Consider the following 22,910-nt stretch of genomic DNA (forward strand, 5'->3'; position numbering starts at 1 on the left):
CCCAAAAAAAAAAAAAAAAAAAAAAAAAAGAAATCTTTATTCAGACTAGCTGTAGTAATAAAGAAGTATTATTGTCTCTTGCAGTAAGCAGGCCAGATCAGGATTAGTGAATTCATGGCTTAATACTGTTGTGTGATGGACCTAGGTTTTCTAATTCTCTCCACTTTGCTACTGTTATACTATTGGCTCCATCCCCAAACTGGTTCCACTTACAACCCAAAGATGGCTGCTGGCAGCAGCAATGCTTCCTTCTGGAGAGACAGGATTTCCTTTCCCAGAAGCGCTAAGCAAAGTTCCTCTCATGTCTCATTGACTCACGTCGACTTAGGGCTACCCATCCTTGACCAAATTCCTGCCCTTCGGGGGTGGAATCACCATGGTACAGAGAGTCGAGAGTCGTCGCAACATCCACCACATGTGGTTGGAAGAGAGCTCAGAATTGAGGCATTTCTCAGGTCTCTGGACATCTCCTCCTTGATGTCAAAGTGCTACAAGAGTCCCTAGAGTTGCTGGCAAGTCTGTTGATTGATTCAACAGTCACAAGACCTGCTTGATGGGCATCTGAGAAGCTCTTGTAATCTTCTCTAGAGTGTGGCTGTTGATAAAGACACTATAATACGTTAAAATTCTTCGTTAGAAATATTGAAACCAGAAGAAAGACAGTTTGAAGCTATTTTTAGTTAGACCTCACTCTGTATTAATAATTTTCGTCTTCAGTTTGCCATCAGAATCAGCATGTGAAAGTGTTCATTGCTTCCGTTCTGTGTTCGCTTTAATAACACTTTGCTTATTTGTTTCTATGGGATATCCTAATTAGAGCTCTTGTACCATACTTCCATTCTCATCTGCTTGTTTTAAGATGACGTGAAACTAAAATGAACTGAAATGATAGCCAAAGAGGAGGAATTCACTAGCAGCTTCTCCCTGGATCCTTCCTCTTGATCCCCAGAAAAAGAAGTTAGCCCACATTTTTAATCAGCAGTTTTATTAGTCTCACAAGATTGTAATCTTAAAAGATCATTCCTGCAGTCATTCTGTCTTCTTTGCATAGATCTGTCTTAAAAAATCTGCCCTGAATCGCAACAAATTGTTAGTCATTTGTACGTCGTAAGTATGCTGTTATTGCTATACTCATGGCATATGGGAGCATTGACTGAACTCGCAATTATGTCCACAAGGAAGAAAACAAATCTGTGACATAAATGCTGAGTGACTCAACTTATGACCAAATGCCTTATTTTCTTGCCTGATTTCCTCCTTGACTCAGGAACACATTGTTGCTAAACGTGAGGGAGAAGGTATCGTTTTGAAACGCTTCTCATAGAAAATCTTTATAATCCTGCCCAATCTCTGCCTGTGAAATATCTTGGTGAGTTACTGGGATCTGCTGACCCAAAGATAATCATATTTATTATCCGAATGTCTCATAACATTCTGAATATAATCAGATTATAACTAAAACCAGTTTCTTAAACTGAAGTAATTAACCCAGACTTGTAGACAGATACATTACAAAATTTTATTTTCATTACCACCTAAAAGGAAAATGAAGACAGATGCTTTTCTATTAGCGAGAGAAGTCTCCACAAAAGCCCACTAGTTTTTCCTTCCAGAAGCAAATATTATAAGAGATCTGGCTTAAGTGGGAGAAACGGGGAAAAAGAATAAATGGCATTTTTCTTGGTGGAAAATTATTAATAGTGGAGTCTTCCCTAAGACTTAGTTCTGGGAAGAGTCTCATTTGATTTTCAAAAAAGATGTGTAGGAAGGGAGTATACCAGGAATTCTTGGAGTTTGCTGATGACGTTAATAAGTTCCCCTTGATAACGAGAACCTAAGTTGGTAATTAATTGAAGGAAGAATTTGCACAGCTAGCAGTGTGTTGCAAATTGACAAAGATACTTTCGTATCGTCAAAAGTAGATAGCCGTACGTAGGAACAGTTACCCAAAATACTGATGGGCAGCTTAGCGATTTGATTAATAGTATAGGTTCAGACTTCCTGGATTGGAATTCCACCTCTGCCACTTACTACCTGTGTAACTTTGGGCAAGTTACTTAACCTTTTGTGCACTAGTTTCAAACTTTTTGAAAGTCACTCCCTTAATAATGTAATTTTTAGAGTTGTGAGTTGCCTTCTGGAAAATCAAGAAGTGATATTATAAGCTTGTAATAGTTTACACAAATCTTCTCTATATGCCAAATTATTCACCGATCAGCTCACCCCACCCCTTAAAACCAGTTAGCAGGAAGAGACCCTCAAGTCCTCTAAGAGGCAAGGGGGCTTCAGGTTTCCTACTGTTTACTGGGGGATGGGAAGCTGATGAGGCCTGAAATCCATGTTTCCTACTTGAGACTTGGGTACTGGAGCTATGAGAGTTCCGAGGTCTGAAGATTTTGAGGGAAATGCCCAGAAATCAGTGGTTTCTGTATTTGAGTGATGAGTATCTTTGTAACCAGTTCCTCTTCCCTCTCATGCTTGTCTTCTCTGGAGAATTTCTTTATTTTTTTTAATCCTACTTGTGGGGGAGATATGGATGAGAATGGCGACTCAGTTCAGGGCAGCCATTTTCAGTCTGTATGGAAAAAGCCACATGGTCGGATGTTTTGAGACCTATTTGCATGTTGAGAAACAACTTCTTTCACTCTCCTAATAACCAGAGGCAGTGGTGATACATCCACGGGGTTCCCCCAGTTTCCTCTTTTATCCTCTGATCCCTTTCAGCCCCCTGAACGTCTTCCACTAGACGGGAAGTTGCTTGAGGGCAGCAGCCCAGACCTATTCATCTCCGTAGCCCTAGGGTGTGGACAGTATCAGGTACCCAGTAGATGTTCAATTAATATTCGTTGAATAAATGAGGCAGAAATGCCTGTATCCCAGTGCCTCTATACTCCTTTTTTTAAAAAAAATTTTATTGGAGTATAGTTGTTTTACAATGTTCTGTTAGTTTTTACTGTACAGAAAAGTGAATCAGCTATTTGTATATATATATCCCCTCTTTTTTGGATTTCCTTCCCATTTAGGTCACCACAGAGCATTGAGTAGAGTTCCCTGTGAGAACAGTAGGTTCTCACTAGTTATCTATCTTACACATAGTATCAATAATATATATATCCATAAAAAGAAATGAAATTGAGTTATTTGTAGTGAGGTGGATGGACTTCGAGTCTGTCATACAGAATGAAGTAAGTCAGAAAGAGAAAAACAAATACCATACGCTAACACATATATATGGAATCCAAAAAAAAAAAAAAAGAAAAAAAGGTTCTGAAGAACCCAGGGGCAGGACAGGAATAAAGACACAGATGTAGAGAATGGACTTGAGGACACAGGGAGGGGAAAGGGTAAGCTGGGTGAAGTGAGAGAGTGGCATGGACATATATACACTATTAAATGTAAAATAGATAGCTAGTGGGAAGCAGCCACATAGCACAGGGAGATCAGCTCGGTGCTTTGTGACCACCTAGAGGGGTGGGATAGGGAGGGGGAGGGGGAGACGCAAGAGGGAGGAGATATGGGGATATATGTATATGTATAGCTGATTCACTTTGTTATAAAGCAGAAACTAACACACCATTGTAAAGCAATTATACTCCAATAAAGATATTTAAAAAAATAAAAGAATAAGAATGTACATTTCCGTGAAAAAAAAAATAGTGTATATGTGTCAATCCCAATCTCCCAATTCATCCCACCCTCCGCCTCCCCCCTTGGTATCCATATGTTTGTTCTCTATGTCTGTGTCTCTATTTCTGCTTTGTAAATAAGGTTGTCTATTACCAATTTTTTCAGGTTCCACATGTATGCATTAATATACGATACTTGTTTTCCTCTTTGTGATTTACTTCACTCTGTATGACGGTCTCTAGGTCCATCCATATCTCTACGAATGACCCAATTTCGTTCCTTTTTATGGCTGAGTAATATTCCATTGTATATATGGACAACATCTTCATTACTCATTCCTCTGTTGATGGATGTTTAGGTTGTTTCCATGTCCTGGCTATTGTAAATAGTGCTGCAATGAACATTGGAGTGCATGTGTCTTTTTGAATTATGGTTTTCTCTGGGTATATGCCCAGTAGTGGGATTGCTGGGTCATATGGTAGTTCTATTTCTAGTTTTTTTGTTTTTTTTTTTTTGCGGTACGCGGGCCTGTCACTGCTGTGGCCTCTCCCGTTGCGGAGCACAGGCTCCAGACGCGCAGGCTCAGCGGCCATGGCTCACGGGCCCAGCCGCTCCGCGGCACGTGGGATCCTCCCGGACCGGGGCATGAACCCGTGTCCCCTGCATCGGCAGGCGGACTCTCAACCACTGCGCCACCAGGGAAGCCCTATTTCTAGTTTTTTAAGGAACCTCCATACTGTTCTCCATAGTGGCTGTATCAATTTACATTCCCACCAACAGTGCAAGAAGGATTCCTTTTCTGCATACCCTCTCCAGCATTTGTTTGTAGAATCACACCATTGATAAAATGTATTTTGTCTCTAAAAATATCGCAATGTAATTGAAAGAGAGTGCATTTGCAATGAACAAAGAAAAAATGCTGTCATATCTATTATTAAGTGGTTGTATAAACTTTGGTGAGCTAACCTAGGATTAGTCTATACAATAGTATTATTTCTCTAGAAAAATGCATTCTAAGCTCCAAAAAACTTGATTTACAAGTGTTTTAACATTTGATCTATTTATAACTTTGTAAGCCTTATTACTTAATTGATGGTATCTTTGATTAGTTGTAGAAACTGAAATGTATTGAGTTTTTAAAATACATTTATGAAGTGTTTAGTGCTGTATTAAAATAATTTGGGGTCTTAAGAGTATCCACTCACCCCCTTGGTTGTTTAACATTGTGAAGGGTTACTACCATAATAAATCCAAAAGCAAACTTTTTAAAAGATAATTGGTCAGACCCAATATGGGCTTTTACATTCACAAGTGAACTATCCACATTTTGTTTTGTGAGGGCAGGGGCACTTGAAGAAATTTCTGGAAGAAGGAACTGAGAGAATATTGTGGACAGAGTAAAGACAACTATTACAGGAACAAATAGATTGCAATTTTTCAGGTCCCAGTATCCAATCACATTACAAGGGCAACTGATTCTCCTTGATGTTACTCTTACTTACCCTTCCCTTCCTGGTTATGCATGCCGCAAGTGTCCCAGTTTCTGCACGGTGGTTATTGTGGCAGCCTCGGTCAAATCTGCCTCCCTCTGTGCCACAACTTCACCCTCCTCAAGCCCTGTGCACTCTTGGATTACATCATTTTCCTTCTCAGACGTCTTTCATCACTCAGTTGCCAACTGACAGAAGTAGAAAACTTTGCTTTTCATTCATCAGCATCTGAAATCTAGCCTCATCTTTCCTTTTCAACCTTATTTTCTGCTAATAGAAAGCAGAAACCTTCCCTGCCTGAGAGACTAGCGCGCTCATGGAATCCTGCATCCATCTTTCTCACGCAAACACACCACCCCACGTTCCGATGCGATGCTTCTTCAAGCTTTTCTGCTCTCTCACCTACCCTGCACCTGTTCTTCTACCTCACCAGGATCTCCAGTCCGATTGTCCAATCTTTCTTTCCCATCTGGCAGACCCTTCCTGTTTTCAGTTCATCGCCTTTTCATATAAAACTTCATGCCAAGCAACCCTGGAAAGTACACAGAAAACATATTGGAATCCATGGTCTCCAAACTCAGCTGGACCTTCAGGATCGCCAGAGAATCTAGCCAGCTCCTTCTCATTCCTCTTTCAAAACATTCTTCGTTCTCTTTTGCACCTCTGACCCCAACATTGCCTGATTTACTTTCTCAACCAGGGACTCAGGACTAATTTACAGAGTAAATAAAAGCCAAAGGGTAAGAACTCCAACTTCTCACCTGCAAGTCTACCAACGTTCTTCTCTCTCACTGTCACCATGAGAAAGATGCCCTATGGTGAAAGGTTAGTCCCCCCATCCTTTGCTTTCTTCTCTTGCACCTTGATCCATTTATCATCCCATTGTGTTTACTGCATTTTAAACCCCTCACACTAGTAGGACTCTCCCCGCTTCAACATTTTTGCCTGCTCACTTGCTCACCAGCTCTTTAGAACCTGTTTTCCCTCTAGATGCAGACAGATCTCTGTCTTCCATTGTGCAGCTGGTTTTCACTGAAGAGTTGCCTACATTGTCTTCATTTTCATATCTTCCTTTCCTTGCTCCGTTGATTGCAGTGTGACTCGTAACCTCAGTACTTCACTGAGACTGTTCTCTCCAATGTCATGAGTGACTTTCCAGACACTAAACTAATGGATATTTTCCAAAATTTATTAATTTCTCAAATTCATCGGTCTCCGCTGACCACTCCTCCCCTCTTGACAAAAGCATTCCCTTGGCCCGTTTGACCCTACACTCTTAGTTTTCAGTTGTTCCTTCTCATTTTTCTTTGTGGGTTTCTCTCCCCCCGGCCCTTAAAAGTTGATATTGATTATGGCTCTGCCCTCGGTCCACTTCTCTTTCTCCTTATACACTCCCACGGCAGTGCTATGGAAATGGCCGTGTCTATGGCGTCAATACCCTAATGCGTATTTCCAGTTCAGGTATCCCTCCTGAAGTGCAACTGGAATCGTCCTGTGAACATCACATAGTTACTCAAAGATGTGTATCTCGACATCCACACCAAAGCTTCTTTCTTCTCCAATAACTTGGGGAAATATTCTTAGCTGCCCATCTGCCCAAGCCCAAAGCCTGAAAATCAGCATAACTTCTTACTTTATACATACCGATAACATCACCACCCTGCAGGGTTTCTCATGGCCTTTAGTAGCTCATCAAAGCTCTTGAATTCGGCTCATCTTCCTGTCTTGATATATTCCCTCAAATCTCTCCAGACACACCCTTTTCTTCTTTTTTTAAATAAATTTAGATATAATCGACACATAACATTACATTAGTTTCAGGTGTATAACGTTCGATATTTGTGTATGTTGCTAAATGATCACCACAGCTAGTGGAGTTAACATCCATCACGATATGTAATTAACAAATTTATTTTCCTGTGATGAAAACTTTTAAGATCTACTATCTTAGCAACTTTCAAATATACAATACAGTATTATTAACGATAGTCAGCATGCTGTTCACAGACGACATGCTTTTCAACCTGAAGCACTCTGACCTTCACTGCAGGTCCCCAAAAGGCCATTCTCTTTCTCCCTCCAGTCCTTTTAAGCTTTTTGTCTTTTCCAGAAAATATTAATCCATATACCTCGATCCTGTACTTACTCTTTTCATACATGTGGCAGATTATAGAAAAATGTAGAGTTGCTTCTTTTGATCAGTACTATTACTTCTCTTCAGCAGTTTCATTATTTTCTGGATAGTAGTTATTCCAGAATCCGTTTGTTGAATATAATTTTTATTCACGATTTCAGTATTACAGTCTAACAATTCTCGATATTTTATTTAACTTTAAGATTAGAACATGAAATTGTACTAGAAGGTTAAATGTTTTAGGATGGCTTCAAGAAAATTCAGTTATTTGTTTTAAGGAAATACCTTGGACAATATAATTTGTTTGTCTCTATATTTCTTTAAGACATAGAACTGGAGAGAGGAAATTTACTTATCTTGAGAGGTTTGGAGAATGCTACTTATGACTTAACTCATTCCTCATGTCACTGAGTGCCTAAAAAGCTGAACGGAAAACTGTCGGAAATACAGTGAGAGAGGTTCTCTGACTACATGTGAGAACTGCTCAGAGATGGAAGGTTTCTCGGAAGTTACAGCTCCCAGGGTTTTTCAGCTGGCTGTTTTTGGTTTTGGTGCTTCCAGTGGATGAAGTACAGGAGTGCCTCAACAGGCATTCATATGGCAACCAGAGTGGATGCTACTGCAAGAGTACAGGGGAAGATCTCCCAGGTCAACAGTAGTGGAAGCAAATCGGCAGCATCGAGTAAGTGCCCACTGCACACGAGGTGGCAAAGAATCTGGTGATAACACAGTGGAGATAAAGAAAATGCCAGTGAAGCCTCACAAGACCCTTGCGTTAAATGTGCATTTTGATGGTTTAGTTTTAGGAATCTTTTAATCATAGTAGAGAATTACACGTGGAAAAATTTATATCAAATTGTGTATGAAAATGGGTCATGTTTGCCTTGGGTAGCTTATAAAAATGGAGAAAGGTAACAGAGCCAAAATGTTTGTAATTGAGACAAAAATTATTAAGGATGTAGTTCCAGTTTCACTTTAACAATGATCCTGAGAGATATAACACAATTTAAGATTTTTTTATTACTTTCTACCAATAGTCTTATGTAAGGTTTTTGTGTTTTGTTTTGGTTTTAGTTTTTGTGTTTTCTTTTTTTGTATGAAAAAAGAAACTAAACTGTGTCTGTTAATGAGGGAAGAGCACTCATTCAAAAAGATGTTCAGACAACTGGAGTTCTTTTTTAAAGGCAGAATACTGCCATCTGTTGTTCACCGAAATTGTTTCTAGGCTAAGCAAACAGAAACCTCAAGTTCAAGTTTAACAGCAATTCTTAAAATTCAACAAACAAAAGACCATCAGAATTCATCACCTTTAGGAGTTCATACTTATTTCAGAGACTCTGATTTTTTTCTGTAATATTTACAAGCTTGTGCTCAATCAGAGAATCCAGTTTCTTCCACTAACAGAAATAATCATGCTTTTTATTTACATAGCAACTTACACTTAACCAAGCCTTCCCAGTTCATTTGCGTGAGCAGTCCCAGGAACAGTATTACCTGAATTCCTCCTAGCTTTTCCAGCCACCTCATCTTTTTATAATTAGAAGAAACAGAGAGAACCAGCCTGGAAGTCAAAGGCAGCTAAGGTTATCTTCTCAGAGATATGGGTGCTTCCTTGAGTAAGCGATTTCATAAGTATGTTTTATTTCCTAAATAATAAAACAGTATTCTGTGATAGTTGTTATTTTTGAGGTTGTTGGGTGAATTTGCTAGTGTCTGGAAGATCTTAGAAAACATAAACAGAGGGACAATTTTAACGCTCTGGGGCTTATTTGCAGACAGAATGTAGGGAAATATATAAGGACACAAGGCCATGTACTACATCCTATTTGGTGACATGGAATGTTCTCTGACCATCAAAAGAGAAGGAGGTTAAGAATTCTGGTAACTGCTGGAGTTTGCTGTGTCTCACATCTCAAATGAGTCCCGACCAACTGAGATGTTTTTAGAAAGCAGTTTGATGAAGGGCCCTGTATGTTTTCCTCCTACTGTACATACATATTATCTTAAGGAGAAAATCCAAAGGTCAACTCATATTCCCTGCCAGAAAATTAAAATAAGCAAACATCTGCTTCCTTAGGATGACATTTAGCCAAGGTTCAGCCTACAATGAGTTACTGCAAAATTTTCACATGATTTCATTTTTCAAAAATTTCCCAACCAACTTCAAGTCTAAAATTATAAATGGGTCCTATGAAAGTATAAACACATATGCAATTCTGCTGGCTCTGAGGTCAGACCCAGTAATGCACCAAAGATCATTTATTGAATCCAGCTCATCTTCTAAATGAATTTAGACTAAGAGACTGCTTCCTGGTATCAGAGAGAAAGATTTGGAGGGCAAGGGGTGGAAAACTGCTTTAGAGAAATAGGATGACACAGCTTCCCAAAGCCTATCAGGCATCTTTTCCCAGCATTAGGACCAAAGCTGGGTAAGAAAAGTCCCAGTGACTCCTTTTATGTGTCATCCCTTACACTGTTTATTCCTCCCTTATCCCAATTCCCTTTTCACCCTGAGAATGTTCTTCCCATGTCGTGTTTGCCTCCCAGGGTGTCTCCCAAGATGACTAAATAGAAAGAAAGAAAAAGAAAAGACTTCCAACAATGGAGCTAAGATGTCTGCTTTTAGAATTCCTTTCACGTAGTGTGTTATAAATCCTACCAGTGCAGTCAACCATATTAACTGAAACCAGGACTTCTGTGCAATTACTTTCTAAGAGCCTAAAATTAATCTCAGAACTACCCTGAGTATATAGGAGTAGGGGATACAATCTTTATGACTATATTTACCTAGAATAAAAAGTGAAACTAAGTTTTTGCATTTGTTGGTTTGTTTTGTCAGTAGAGAAATGATATCTCTATGCTGTCTTCATTTATAAAGAAACTACTGACCCAGTGTATGTAGTAGACAAACACACACATACATATACAGCCCTTTTTGCACATAATCGTTTTCAATGCAATAATAATGATGATGGTGGTGCTATATAATATTTTTCAAACATGTACTGGAGGCCAAGCACTCTACTGAGGTCTTTATGTGCCTGATCCCATTGAATCATTAATAATACTATACAGGAGGCATTATTATTGCCCTTTTTTAGAGATGAGAAAACAGGAGCTAAGGAGATAAGTGACTTTCCCCAGTTCTCACCAGATCTGAAATTTGAACACCGGCAGTCTGGCTCTAGATCCTGTGTTCTTAAAGGCCCCACATACTACCTCATAAAATAAAAATTTGATATTGATGAATGAATAAAACTTCCTCTCTTATATCCCAATTTGTTATACCTTCGCTTCCAACTTCTCACATATACGACCTCCCAAATTACATACATGATGAAAATATACACTTGTGCCTATTTGTACATCACGTGTTAGTTCATAAACCAAACTTCACTTCTTATCCCTTGTTCCAGGAGTGGTAGTGCATAGCTTTAATGTAGCTATTATATTATGTCTCATTTCAAGTGAAAGAATGTGTTGGGTTTAAAGTAGTATGGAGCCCTCTTAATCAGTAGTGATCTGTTAATTTTAAAAGTTTTTAAAGCAGAGAATCATAAAAATACAACATATTTTCCGTAGCTCTAGCAATATGTTGATATTTTAACTTGATACATATGAATATGTAGATTTCACACATTTGTGATGAAGAGACAAGAATGTTTCTCTTTGGGTATATTTTCACTATATTGATTAGAGTTCCAAGTTATGTTACATGCAGCACACCCATACTTCATGGTATATGACTACGAGCTTCAGGGTTGGTTTTGTTTTGCTTTGTTTTTGTTTGTTTGTTTGTTTGTTTTACAGTAGAAATGACAGCCATTTGGAAGCGTTCTGAGTTGAAAATCTTTCAGGCACTTTATCATTTTCTTCTTGAATCTTTACAGTTATATCACTCCTACTTAATTTAACAGAAATCATTGTCGGGGCCTCATCTTTATGAGTCTGTTTATGAAGTCTTTAAAATTATTCAACTTAGTTTTTAAAGAAACTGTTCCATTGTTTACTCACATATCACTGGTTTATAGATATTTTATTAGCATATGTAAGTTACAGTGATAGTTGCAACTGGCCTAAACAGATTTAGGACCAAACAAAACTGACACTTGGCAAATGTGCAACTCAACTGTTAGGAGTGGAAGTTCTAGAAAATAGTCTATTCCCCATAAGTACTTGGTGTACATTAGACATTTTACCATAGGAGGGAAACAGCCATCAGTGAGTCAATAATAAGTTAGAAGGTGAAGCTTGAGTAAGATTAGCAATTGGTGAAACAAGGACTTTTCGAAGTCTACATAATAATTTTAAAAGGTTTTTTATGTCTGTATAGCACAGGGAACTACATTCAATATCCTATTATAAACCATAATGGAAAAGAATATGAAAAAGAGTTTATATATATCTCTGAATCACTTTGCTGTACAGCAGAAATTAATGCAACGTTATAGGTCAACTACACTTCAGTAAAATAAAATTTAAAAGTAAATAAATCAAAATCTTTTTTAAAAATTTAAAATTCTTAATGAGCCAAGAAATAAGTTTTAAAATTATTTGATTCTTCTTTGATGTTTGTGTGTGTATGTATGTTATGTAAAGAAATGCTTTAGGCTTACAGAATTGGGAGGGATCTTAGAAAGATAAAGGCGAGTTCTCTGATTTTGCAGGGGCAGGGCCCGAGGGCTCCAACTGATACAGTATCGCCTAGAGGAAAGCCATGGTTGGTTTTGGAAACCATCATAAAACTTAAAATACTGAACAACAAAAAAAAGTGGCCTAATTTGTGGGATAAACCACCTCAACTAGGTTATGGAGATAATTATATCAGTTCTAGCGCTTTTGCGTTTATAATCTATCTTTGAGTTTCATGTAGAATTATGAAGAGAGGCTTTTGTGCTGCTTCCAATTCTTTTCCTCCAGTTAGAATAAATTAATGTCCAAAGCAAGTGACACATCAAATGATTCACTAAGTCTGAAGACTTGAGAATTATTACATCTTCTGCCCGTGGGCAGGGATGTATTTAACCTATTTCATTAAGTTATCAGTTTAATCCTTGCTTCAAAATGCATAGGGAGAAGAGCTAGAACGTGACTATACTGGTGCTGTCCCCCCAAAAAAGTTGTCAAGAATTGCATGCCTTATCTTCACCCCACCCTCTATACCAGATAATCTCCGTAATCATTTTGAATCGGTAATTGCTGTTGACATCAACTTTCCCAAACCCTTTCTGATTTCCCACTTGGGCACTTTCACTTTCTTGGAGTGAAATGATGTTTGTTTACTTCTTTGTTTTCATTTACCTTGTTCCAGTAGTTATTTCGTAAGACTTCTTAATGATATTTTTCTTTTAGAAATTCTCCATTTCTGAACAATATGTTGATAGAAACCCAAACACAGTGCCACAGTAAATAATCTGTCACGTTCTTTAAAGATATATAATTTTGTTTTACATTCTTAGTAGTCGTTTGACCACATAGATTTATTTGCTAAATTTTTCATAATTTGCAGCTTATGGTGGTTTAGAAATTTAGATGCCCTTTATAGAGTGCAAGTTTTTTCTGACCCCTACACATTTGCAAAGCTTTCCCCCTTTATCATACCACAACTGTAATTTCAAAGTTTTACCACAGAAGTAGTGACAGTAAAAACAGAATTTCTATAATTGAATTGATACATGCCCAGTCTAGGAGTTACATCTAATGTTGTTTCTAAGTGTATTTGTTATTGTTTCCTTAACTTATCTCTGACTCCAGATTTTCTTGGCCCTCGGTTCATGTTGAGTAAAGTAACTTGGAAGCAAGCTAGATTGTTACCATAGCAACCAGCATTGCATAGGACATCCTGGAGATGGTGAAGTAGACTGGAAGAAGATAAAGGGGGGAAAGGAAGATGCTGAAAGAACGGGTTGCTTTGCAAAGTGGTGGATTTACCAAAAGAATCAGTTATTTTGGGCTTGATATATAAAACTGCACTTTATTCCACTGTTTATCATACTTAAATTCCAGATTTTCAGTTTAGAGGTGGCAATCCACATTTGGGTGTCATTTAAATAGTGCCCAGGAAATTATACTTGCATTTTCCTAAATGCTAAATATAAGTATTTCCATTATAAGGAGAGCCTGCAAAGTAAAATGTTTTTTATTGCTTTTCAAGGAAAAGATTCGATTGATTATATGCACCGTAAAAAGACTCAACTGTGGTTTTATGCTCAGTAGAGTTGGTTATTGCACTCAAAGATGATTTCAGGCTGTTCGCTTAAGACTTTCCTTTAAAGTAGCTTTAATATAAACTTAACCTTTAGTGTTTATTATCACTAGCTAAGATTTCACCAGTTAAATGAAATTTTTTTCCGAGTGTTATTTGGTATACCTAGAAATTGAATTATATTATTTTGAAAGCTGAATAGGTGTGGAAATACCCTCTGTGTGAGTCACTCTGTGTTGTTTCATATTTTGTATCATGTGATGAAAAAACACTACCGAAATTCCTAAGCCCCTCTCCCCTGAAATTCCTTTATGGTGATTCCCTGGGTCTTTATAATTTGCCTGCTGTTTATTGAAACAGCAGCCCATCTATCTTTCAGTCTTTCATCATTTCGTGTGTGGTTAGCCTTGGCAAGTTTGTGGCAAACAAATCTGATTGTTGGTTTTAGATTTCATGCCTCATTGAAGCCTTTCATTATTTGAGTCAAAAACTGATGATAACTTCTTATGCGTGATACAACTTTGAATTGTTACACAATTTTAATTTTTAAATCGTAAAACTAATAAAACAAAGACCTGACTTTATAACAGTAGGGAGACTTTTCCAATAGTTGAAGTGTTTGGTTTCTTAGCCAATTCCAATACGGGTAATATGCTTTTTTTTAAATAGATCTTTATTGGAGTGTAATTGCTTCACAATACCGTGTTAGTTTCTGTTGCACTACAAAGCAAATCAGCTTGACCTGAGTATTGCTTTTCTTTTTTCACTTGAAGACCTTCGCTTTCACAAAAGCTACAGACAGTATAAATAACATTGAATTACATAATGTGCTTGTTTTCTAAGTTCTTATGTAACACTAACATTGGCTTACACGGATGAGTTTTCAGTTCTGTTTCTATTTTAAAGTTACTTTTAAATTTTTAGTTATTTGTTTTTTTCTGAGTATATAAGAAATACATCCATTACTTAAAAAAAAAGACAAAATTAGAGAATTATAAGATGCATTTGTTTTCTCACCAATAATTTATTTTAAAATGTAATTATGATTGTCAATGAGCACGTTCTACTTTTTCTTCAGATTTGTAAGTTTTATGTACTGAGACCATTTTGAGAAAATCTATTAACTATTAGAACATAAACTGTTAATTTTATTGTCAAAAATCTTAAAATTTTATGTCCTGGGTACGAAGTTTGACTTAAAATTTATTTTTTTAGGGAAATAGTACAGTAATGTACTAGTTTAAGATTATTAGAACAACATGGGTAGGAATAAATATTACTATTTCATAAGATCACACTGGGTGAGTTTTTCAGAAGCATCATAATTAGAGATGCACTTGAAAATACGTTTCTAAAAGGGAATGTTAACCTAATTGACTGGCATTTCTCACAAATATTTTTTAAGTTAACAATGTAAATAAAAATGTGAAATACACATAATTATATATCCTAAAGCTATTAATATTACACTTAAATTTTCATGTTGGTTCATGGAAGATATTTAAACCTACAAAGAGAGAAAAACATGGCACAATGGTTAAATAAAGCATTAAATAATTACAGATATATTTAGTAACGTACAATGAAAACATTCAGTATTTATTTCAACCTGCTAGTTCAGCTCTTGAGCTGTGGAAATAGCGTATGTATTTGTGTTTGCAGCCTGACGTTTCCATGCTCTAGCTATCTGATTCTGAGTTATTTTTGACTCAGTTATTTGGCAAGTTATTTTCTTTTTAATTAATTTATTTTTTTGGCTGTGTTGGGTCTTCGTTGCTGCGCGCGGGCTTTCTCTATTTGCGGCAAGCGGGGGCTGCTCTTCGTTGTGGGGCGTGGGCTTCTCATTGCGGTGGCTTCTCTTGTTGTGGAGCACGGGCCCTAGGCACGTGGGCTTCAGTAGTTGTGGCTCGCGGGCTCAGTAGTTGTTGCTCGCGGGCTCTAGAGCACAGGCTCAGTAGTTGTGGCACATGGGCTTAGTTGCTACGTGGCATGTGGAATCTTCCTGGACCAGGGCTCGAATCTGTGTCCCTTGCATTGGCAGGTGGATTCTTAACCACTGCGCCACTGGGAAGTCTTGGCAAGTTACTTCTGACTAATAAAAATAAATGTAATAAGAGTACCTACCTTGTACACTGTGCTGAATAAATACCAGCTGTCACCATTATTATCCACCATTATTATAATTGCTACTCTTATTATTCTAGTACGAAAAGACATAATTTCTATATGATAGCTTTACAGAATAATTTATCCTTGCTTATAGTTATTATAAGACTAGATACCTTCACAGATGTTGGGTGTTTTCATAATTGTCGTATTTTTCTGATTGCAAAAAATATATGTTCACTTTTTCTGTGACATACTTTATAAAAATAAAACAATATTTTATGAATATTCTTCCAAATAAACATTTATAGACCTATCCAAATCTTTTAAATAAGTGCATTATACTTTATAGTCTATTTGTAATATAACTTTTTTAAAGTTTCTCTGTTGATGATGCATTTATGGCCACATTCTTTGATTGTTATCAGAGCATTGCAGTATCCTTTGTGACCTTATCTTTATATTTTTGTATATATGTAGTTTGTCTTTGGACTAGATGTCTACATTGTCTTGCTACATTATAGGATATATACATTTAAACTATAAATAGATAGACTCAGCAAGAATTTCTTTGCAATAATATTGGCTTAGTTTTTACTCACTGCTCATTTCCCCAAACCATTACTAATACTCGGCGCTAGCAGTCTTTTATTATTTTGCAATTTAATAAGTAAACTTTTTTTTTTTTTTTTGCGGTATGCGTGCCTCTCACTGTTGTGGCCTCTCCCGTTACGGAGCACAGGCTCCGGACGCACAGGCTCAGCGGCCATGGCTCACAGGCCCAGCCGCTCCGCGGCATGCGGGATCTTCCCGGACCGGGACACGAACCCGTGTCCCCTGCATCGGCAGGCGGACTCTCAACCACTGTGCCACCAGGGAAGCCCAGTAAACATTTTTTTTTATTACTTTAGTTTGTGTCTTAAATATTCAGGAGGCAAGTAGCTTTTGTATATTTGATTATTAAATTTTGTTTGAATTGTATATTCATTTCCTTTTCCCAAGTTTATCTTTTATTGATTTTTTTTAAAGGCCTTTTATTTGCATATGTTTTATCTTCTCTGGGTGGCAGATATTTTCTCATGGACTATTTGTTTTTTACCTTTGCTTATGGCATATTTGCTTATGAGAAGTTTATGTCTTCATTTAGTCAGATCTGTTAGATGTTTTCTTGACAGTTTATGCCATTTATATTATTTTTAACGGTCTTCCTAATCCCAAGATTATAAAATTTTTCATCTCTCAGGAGTTTATTTTTAAGTCTGTTGTGAAAGAATGATTAAACTTTATTTTCTCCCAAATACATAGCCAAATCTCTAATAGCCTCTTATTGAAAAACTCCAGAATTATTATTTCTAGTATTTATATCATTATCATTATTGAACACTTATAATTGTTCGCGTACAGCACAACAGTAAGTGCTTTACCTATAATCTCCCTTTTACTTCTTATCATTACCTTCTGAGGTTGGTACTCTACTACATCCATTTTACAGATGGAGAAGTCACAGCACCGAGAGCTTACTAACTTGCCAAATCAATCAGCTAGAAAGTGGTAGGGTCAGGAAGTCATGACTGGGATGTAAGTAGCCAAGTTCCAGAACCTCACGCCAATCACCGTGTTATTCAGTTTACAGTTCCGTGGGTTCCTCGTGCCTCATACTGTGGTAGCATTCCAGTATTAACAGTCATCGGCCTGCCGTCTTTAAGCTTCACCTACTTTCTTAACCTTGACCCTGCCCATGCTCTCCCTTATTCCCACATCTTCCCGCCTACGTTCCTGCCTGACCAGCAGGGTGAGGAACGATCCTGTCCTCTGTTTCTAATGCTCTTCATTTCTTTAGCAAATATAGAGTAGTAACTCTGAATCTGATAGGTAGTTTGGCAGAATACGCCAGATGTGCCACGGAATTCCAGAACTGAAATTTCTGTTCTTACCAACCACAAGAAGAGGGACAATTTGTGAATCTGAACAACAAGTTGAGTTGCTTTTTGTGCTTATCTCTAATATTAGTTGAATAATTGTCACACACCCAGCTCAAATATCACACTAGAATATTACTAAAGTTAAAATTTTATACTATATTAGTGTTGCTTTTCAAAATGAAATTTCTTTTTTATGGCTGAGTAGTATTCCATTTTGGGTGTATATGTGTGTGTGTGTGTTTGTGTGTATATAAAAAACATCTTTTTCCATTCATCTATCAATGGACACTTTCTAAATAATATACATTAAAATGTTGAGCTCTTCATTAGGAGTGATCAATATGAATTTTTTTGTTGTTTCCTGAAACTTTCTATTTTTTAAAAACTGGTGCTTATCTTTGTATCTCTTCAAAGTGCCTCCATAGGTTCTAACAGTAAAAATGTGCCCTGAACACAAAACTGGCAAAAGCCACGGCAAATGTTGGCAAAATTTGAAACAGAAATGTGATTTGAATGTTACTTTACTGCAACCCTAGTGTCACTTCAGTCTACGTTTCAGAAAAAGCCCAGTTTCCCTCCCTGTGCCTCCAACCTCAGGCCTTTCTCACCCGACCTCCTGTGTTTGGTGTCTCAGTCTCCAGGAACCAGTATCACTGTGGATATTGCCGTGATGGGTGAGGCACACGGTCTCATCACCGACCTCCTGGCAGACCCTTCTCTGCCCCCCAACGTGTGCACGTCCCTGAGGGCAGTGAGCAACCTTCTCAGCACGCAGCTCACCATCCAGGCCATTCACAAGCCCAGAGTGAACCCCGTCGCTTCCTTCAGTGAAAACTATACCTGCTCTGATTCTGAAGAAAGCTCTGAAAAAGACAAGCTGGCTATTCCCAAGGTAGGTATGAATGACATGCTCCTGAAAGGGTGAAACTGTTTCTTCCCACTGTCTCCTGGGCCTCTTTCTTATCACCCCAAACCCACATGGAGATTCATATCAGTGACTCCCCAAAGATGTGTCTGTCAGTCATGGTGGCCAAAGTAATGCTAATGTAAACGCAAAGACTTCCATCCTTACACGTGATAGCTTTCTGTAATGAAAAAAATTTACCTTTTTGCATTACCTCTTTTTACTCAGACGTTCAAGAAATTTTTTTCTTCTCTATACCAGGATTTGTTCTGGTATATAGTGGTGATAAAAAATTTTAAAAAAAACAGCAAAAATCCCTGCTCCCACTCTTGTGGATTCTGTTTAAAATGCATTGCCTTCTGAAACACAAGATTCCTTTGCTCTTTGATTTCTTAGTATGGTAGCCTTCGTAGTATCCTCATGTCTTTCCCAAACCCAACAAGTTTTGAACTTAGAAAAGCTCTAGTTGATTTTAGATTATTTAAAGTAAAAGATGGCCTTCGTGAGTCATATATATTTTCTTCTTCTTACATAGAACATATAAGAGTTTTGCAAAAGTAAGCTCTAGGGAATAGGGTTCTGGACCCAGTTTAGACCTCAGTATTACTTAAAAACAAGTCATGCTAAAGACTAAAAAAAAAGAATCAGAATTTCAGTGGTCTCAGGTACATCCAGCACACTCATTTATTTGGTAAACAAGCAGCTGTCCTCTGGAGCTGGTGGTCAGTCAGTAACACCTATGTTCTTGCCATTGTGAGTCTCTTGATTCAGGGCGGTGTCCTTCACGCAACTTTGTCAATTAAGTTATTTAAGCCTCCTTGGAACATCTACTTCTCTGAGAAAGATACGGCTAAGCATGATACAACAATAAAGGAATGGGGAGAGAGTAACTGATTCCCTTGGGCCTCAAAATAGACATGAAGTCAGTGACAGATTTACAGACAATACTGATATTTACAGCGCTTGACCTTTTCTCTTCCTATTGAATTACGTTCTAAGATGCATATCCAGATCTTTAAGAGATTTTGGCAACTATTTAGTATCAGAGGTCTTCTTGAATCCTGAGGTGCCATATCCTCACTTCTCAGAGTTTTTACCATCTTCAGGAAGAGCAGACTGAGTCTTTGTTAAACTCTGCCTACACAATTGGTCTCCTTGGAGTAACTGGTCACAAATAAAAATGAATTGAGCTCCTGCCTCTTATAACTATTGCTGTAGCTGTGTTAGATTACCTTCCCTTTGATTTTTAAGATTAAGACTCTCGTTAGAGGGCCAGTGCACATGCTGCTGGGCTCAGAACCATGCCTGAGTGCTGGTGGTGCCACAGATCCCACTTAGGATATGGTAGGAAAAGAAATAACAAAGACAGGGTCACAGCTCGACCAGCAGAGTCTTCTATTAAGAGGAGCTGGTCCTAAAGACTTTACCCATTTGCCTGTCTTAAGTCATGTTAACCCCAAGAGAGGTGGTACCTCTTGTGAGTTATACTCTTACCCTTAGCTCCTGTCATTTGTGAATCAAGAAATTAAAAATCAATCAATAAACACTTTGATATAGCGACTACTATTGTGCTAGATGATAAAAATCAATCCATGTCCCACACGAGTGTCTTTTGAGGAAAATCTACTGGTCATAATGACTAACTAACATGATGTGTGTATCAGCCCTATTGAACTAATATAACTATAAAATTATCACAGAGGTAATTGATTCTCATTTCCCAACAATCCCATATTTGTGTAAACATTGAAATGAAGATCCCCAAAATGTTATTTTTATAATATTCATTGATTTTGGCCAGAGTTTCTTATTGAATTTCTGAGCGCCCAAATTTTAGGTAAATGATATTCAACCAATGTAGTTTAATAAATTCACTGCCAATTAAAAACCCATTTTGTTTCACTATATAGAAGTTAGTGATAGAAAATATGCTTGGTAACAAAATCAACGCTCCTTCTTCCCAGCGCCTGAGGAGGAGTTTGCCCCCTGGTTTGCTGAGACGAGTTTCGTCAACTTGGACAACCACCACCTCAGCCACGGGTCTGCCCACTTTGGAGCCTGCCCCAGTACGGAGGGACCGTAGTGCCAGCATCAAACTGCATGAAGCACCTTCATCCAGGTTAGGCAGTGCTCCTGATGGTTTCATATGTCTTGGAGAAGTTTTGTTTTTTTAACCAATTACAGTTGGCTGGAGGCCAGCTTTGAAAATGAAAAAGGTGTATGGTTTAAATCCAGAGCAGTGTAGGGATTAACATCAGATAATTAGGCTTAAATTGTGTTGTATGGCCTTAAGTATAAATGGGGACAGTGACTTGAGGTGACGCCTGCCACTGTCACTTTGGGTGGAAAGGGTGAGCCCAGAATAAAGGTGGGCTAGGTTTTACCTAGACTGAGATCTATATTGGATCTTTAAATCAAAGGTATCCAACCTGACATTTGCAAATGATTGTTAGATTTCCCCCAGCCCACCAGAGCAGCTCTCCTAGCATTATTTCAAAGGCAGAAGATCAGATCATCATTCTAAGGGCACCTAAATATCTTCAAACAGCTGGTAATTTAAGCTTTGTTTAGATAGTGAACAGATTGGTGGTTACCAGAGGTGGGGGGTCGGGGGTAGACGAAATGGGTCAAGGGGTTCAAAAAGGTACAAACGCAATTATAAAATAAATGAGTCATGGGGATTTAATGTACAGCATGTTGACTGTGGTTAATGATATTGTATTGTATATTTGAAAGTTGCTAAGAGAGTAGAGCTTAAAAGTCCTCATCAGAAGAAAAGAAAATTTTGCAACTCTGCATGTCAGTGGATGTTAACTAGACTTACTGATGATCATTCACAGTCTAGATAAATATCAAATCATTATGTTATATGCCTGCAACAAGTATAATGTTACATGTCAATTGTACCTCAATAAAAATAGAATAAACTTTATTTAGTATATTAGTGATAATTTTACAAAGTGACTGAAAAGTCAGAGTTACCAAAGCTAAAGGAAAGATAATACAAAGATCTAGAAAGAGTTTTGAAGAAAACATCATCATGAAAGAGGTGCTTTCAGAGGGAGCTACTATGTTTGTCCTTTTCTATTTAGAATAGAAGTACCATACCTTATGTGAATAATAGTTACGAGAACATTTACCACATGATTTCAGGTTTGTGAAACATTTGCATTAATTTTATTAATGACCTAATGACTGAAAAATTACCACATCTTTGTTGAACTACATGGTGGCAATATTAGAAGTGATTTTCTCTTGACCTTGGCTTTGAATATAAATAAAGCACCATTCTGAGACTGGCAAAGAAATGGAAACCTTTCAAATCTTAAGAATTTAATGACGGCTAACTTCTCTTGCTTTGTTGTTTAAAAACATAATTGGTTTCTTCCATATTAATATATTATTGGTAGTCTAATAAATCTATAGAATCAGAAGCAATTTTGAATGATTCTTTCTTCACATATCAGTATAATTCCACTGTGTCTTATTACCTGGACGTTTGTAAAACTTCTAAGCATCATCACAGGAGGATGTTACCCAATCTGTTTCATAAACATTTCCTAAAGTTTAAAATTACAAGTCATTGAGGATATTTTCCTATGAAAATATTGACCACTGTCGACTTCTACTACAGCAAATACTGATAAGTAGTAGGGAATTATAGTTAAATATTCGTTGCTTAAGAAAATGAATTTGTGTTCTCAGTGTATATCTATTTTACCAACACACCTTGGCAAGAATGCTCCTTTACTTACTTTCCGTAGAATGACTCTACCAAGAATCCATTCAAGCATTCTTAAATGCCACCCTTCTTTGTGTTATTGTTTGTTACTTCTCATCAAATTTCTTTTCTCCTACTTCTCTCTTCCTTTAGTTAAATGAGATTGGGGGCTAACACTGAAATCGTCGTGAGGAAGAAGCTTTCAAAAACTTCTATGTGGGCTTCCCTGGTGGCACAGTGGTTGAGAGTCCGCCTGCCGATGCAGGGGACACGGGTTCGTGCCCCAGTCCGGGAAGATCCCACATGCCGCAGAGCGGCTGGGCCCATGAGCCATGGCCGCTGGGCCTGCGCTTCCGGAGCCTGTGCTCCGCAATGGGAGAGGCCACAACAGTGGGAGGTCCGCATACCGCAAAAAAAAAAACAAAAAAAAAAAAACAAAAAACTTCTATGAGCTTAACTCCTAAAGGTTTTGTCATTCTGCTTTATGAAATAAGTACTCATGCTCAAATATTTTCAAAATAGATAAGGAATAGCATACAATCCCATTCATTCTCTTTGTCCCAAAAATACTAATAGATGTCTTGCCTGGGTATGCTTTTTTCCACTGTCTAACTTACTATTCCTTAATTTCACTAGCCTATTAAAAGTCCTGATATAAAATCTGAGAATGGTACAACCTTTTCACCATTATAAAGAAATAAGATACATTCTGAAGAGAATTTGAGCCCTTTAAGGGAAAACCATGTGTAAGTAAGTAGCAATGGTACCACCATTAAATACAGCTGGTTTTGGTTGACTCAT

General features: G+C 37.6%; 1 protein-coding gene across 1 annotated transcript in view; it reads left to right on the top strand.

Annotated features, from left to right (window-relative positions):
- The window catches only part of PDE3A (phosphodiesterase 3A), a 303,987-nt gene that overhangs the window by 228,304 nt on the left and 52,773 nt on the right, over positions 1 to 22,910 (top strand). Inside the window, exons 3-4 of the mRNA XM_024733371.1 lie at positions 18,119 to 18,376; positions 20,353 to 20,507. Coding sequence (XP_024589139.1) covers positions 18,119 to 18,376; positions 20,353 to 20,507 — 413 coding nt within the window. The remainder of the gene's footprint in view (positions 1 to 18,118; positions 18,377 to 20,352; positions 20,508 to 22,910) is intronic.

The sequence above is a fragment of the Neophocaena asiaeorientalis genome, unplaced genomic scaffold, assembly GCF_003031525.2.
Source record: "Neophocaena asiaeorientalis asiaeorientalis breed wild unplaced genomic scaffold, Neophocaena_asiaeorientalis_V1.1 scaffold150, whole genome shotgun sequence".
Taxonomy (NCBI): Eukaryota; Metazoa; Chordata; class Mammalia; order Artiodactyla; family Phocoenidae; genus Neophocaena; species Neophocaena asiaeorientalis.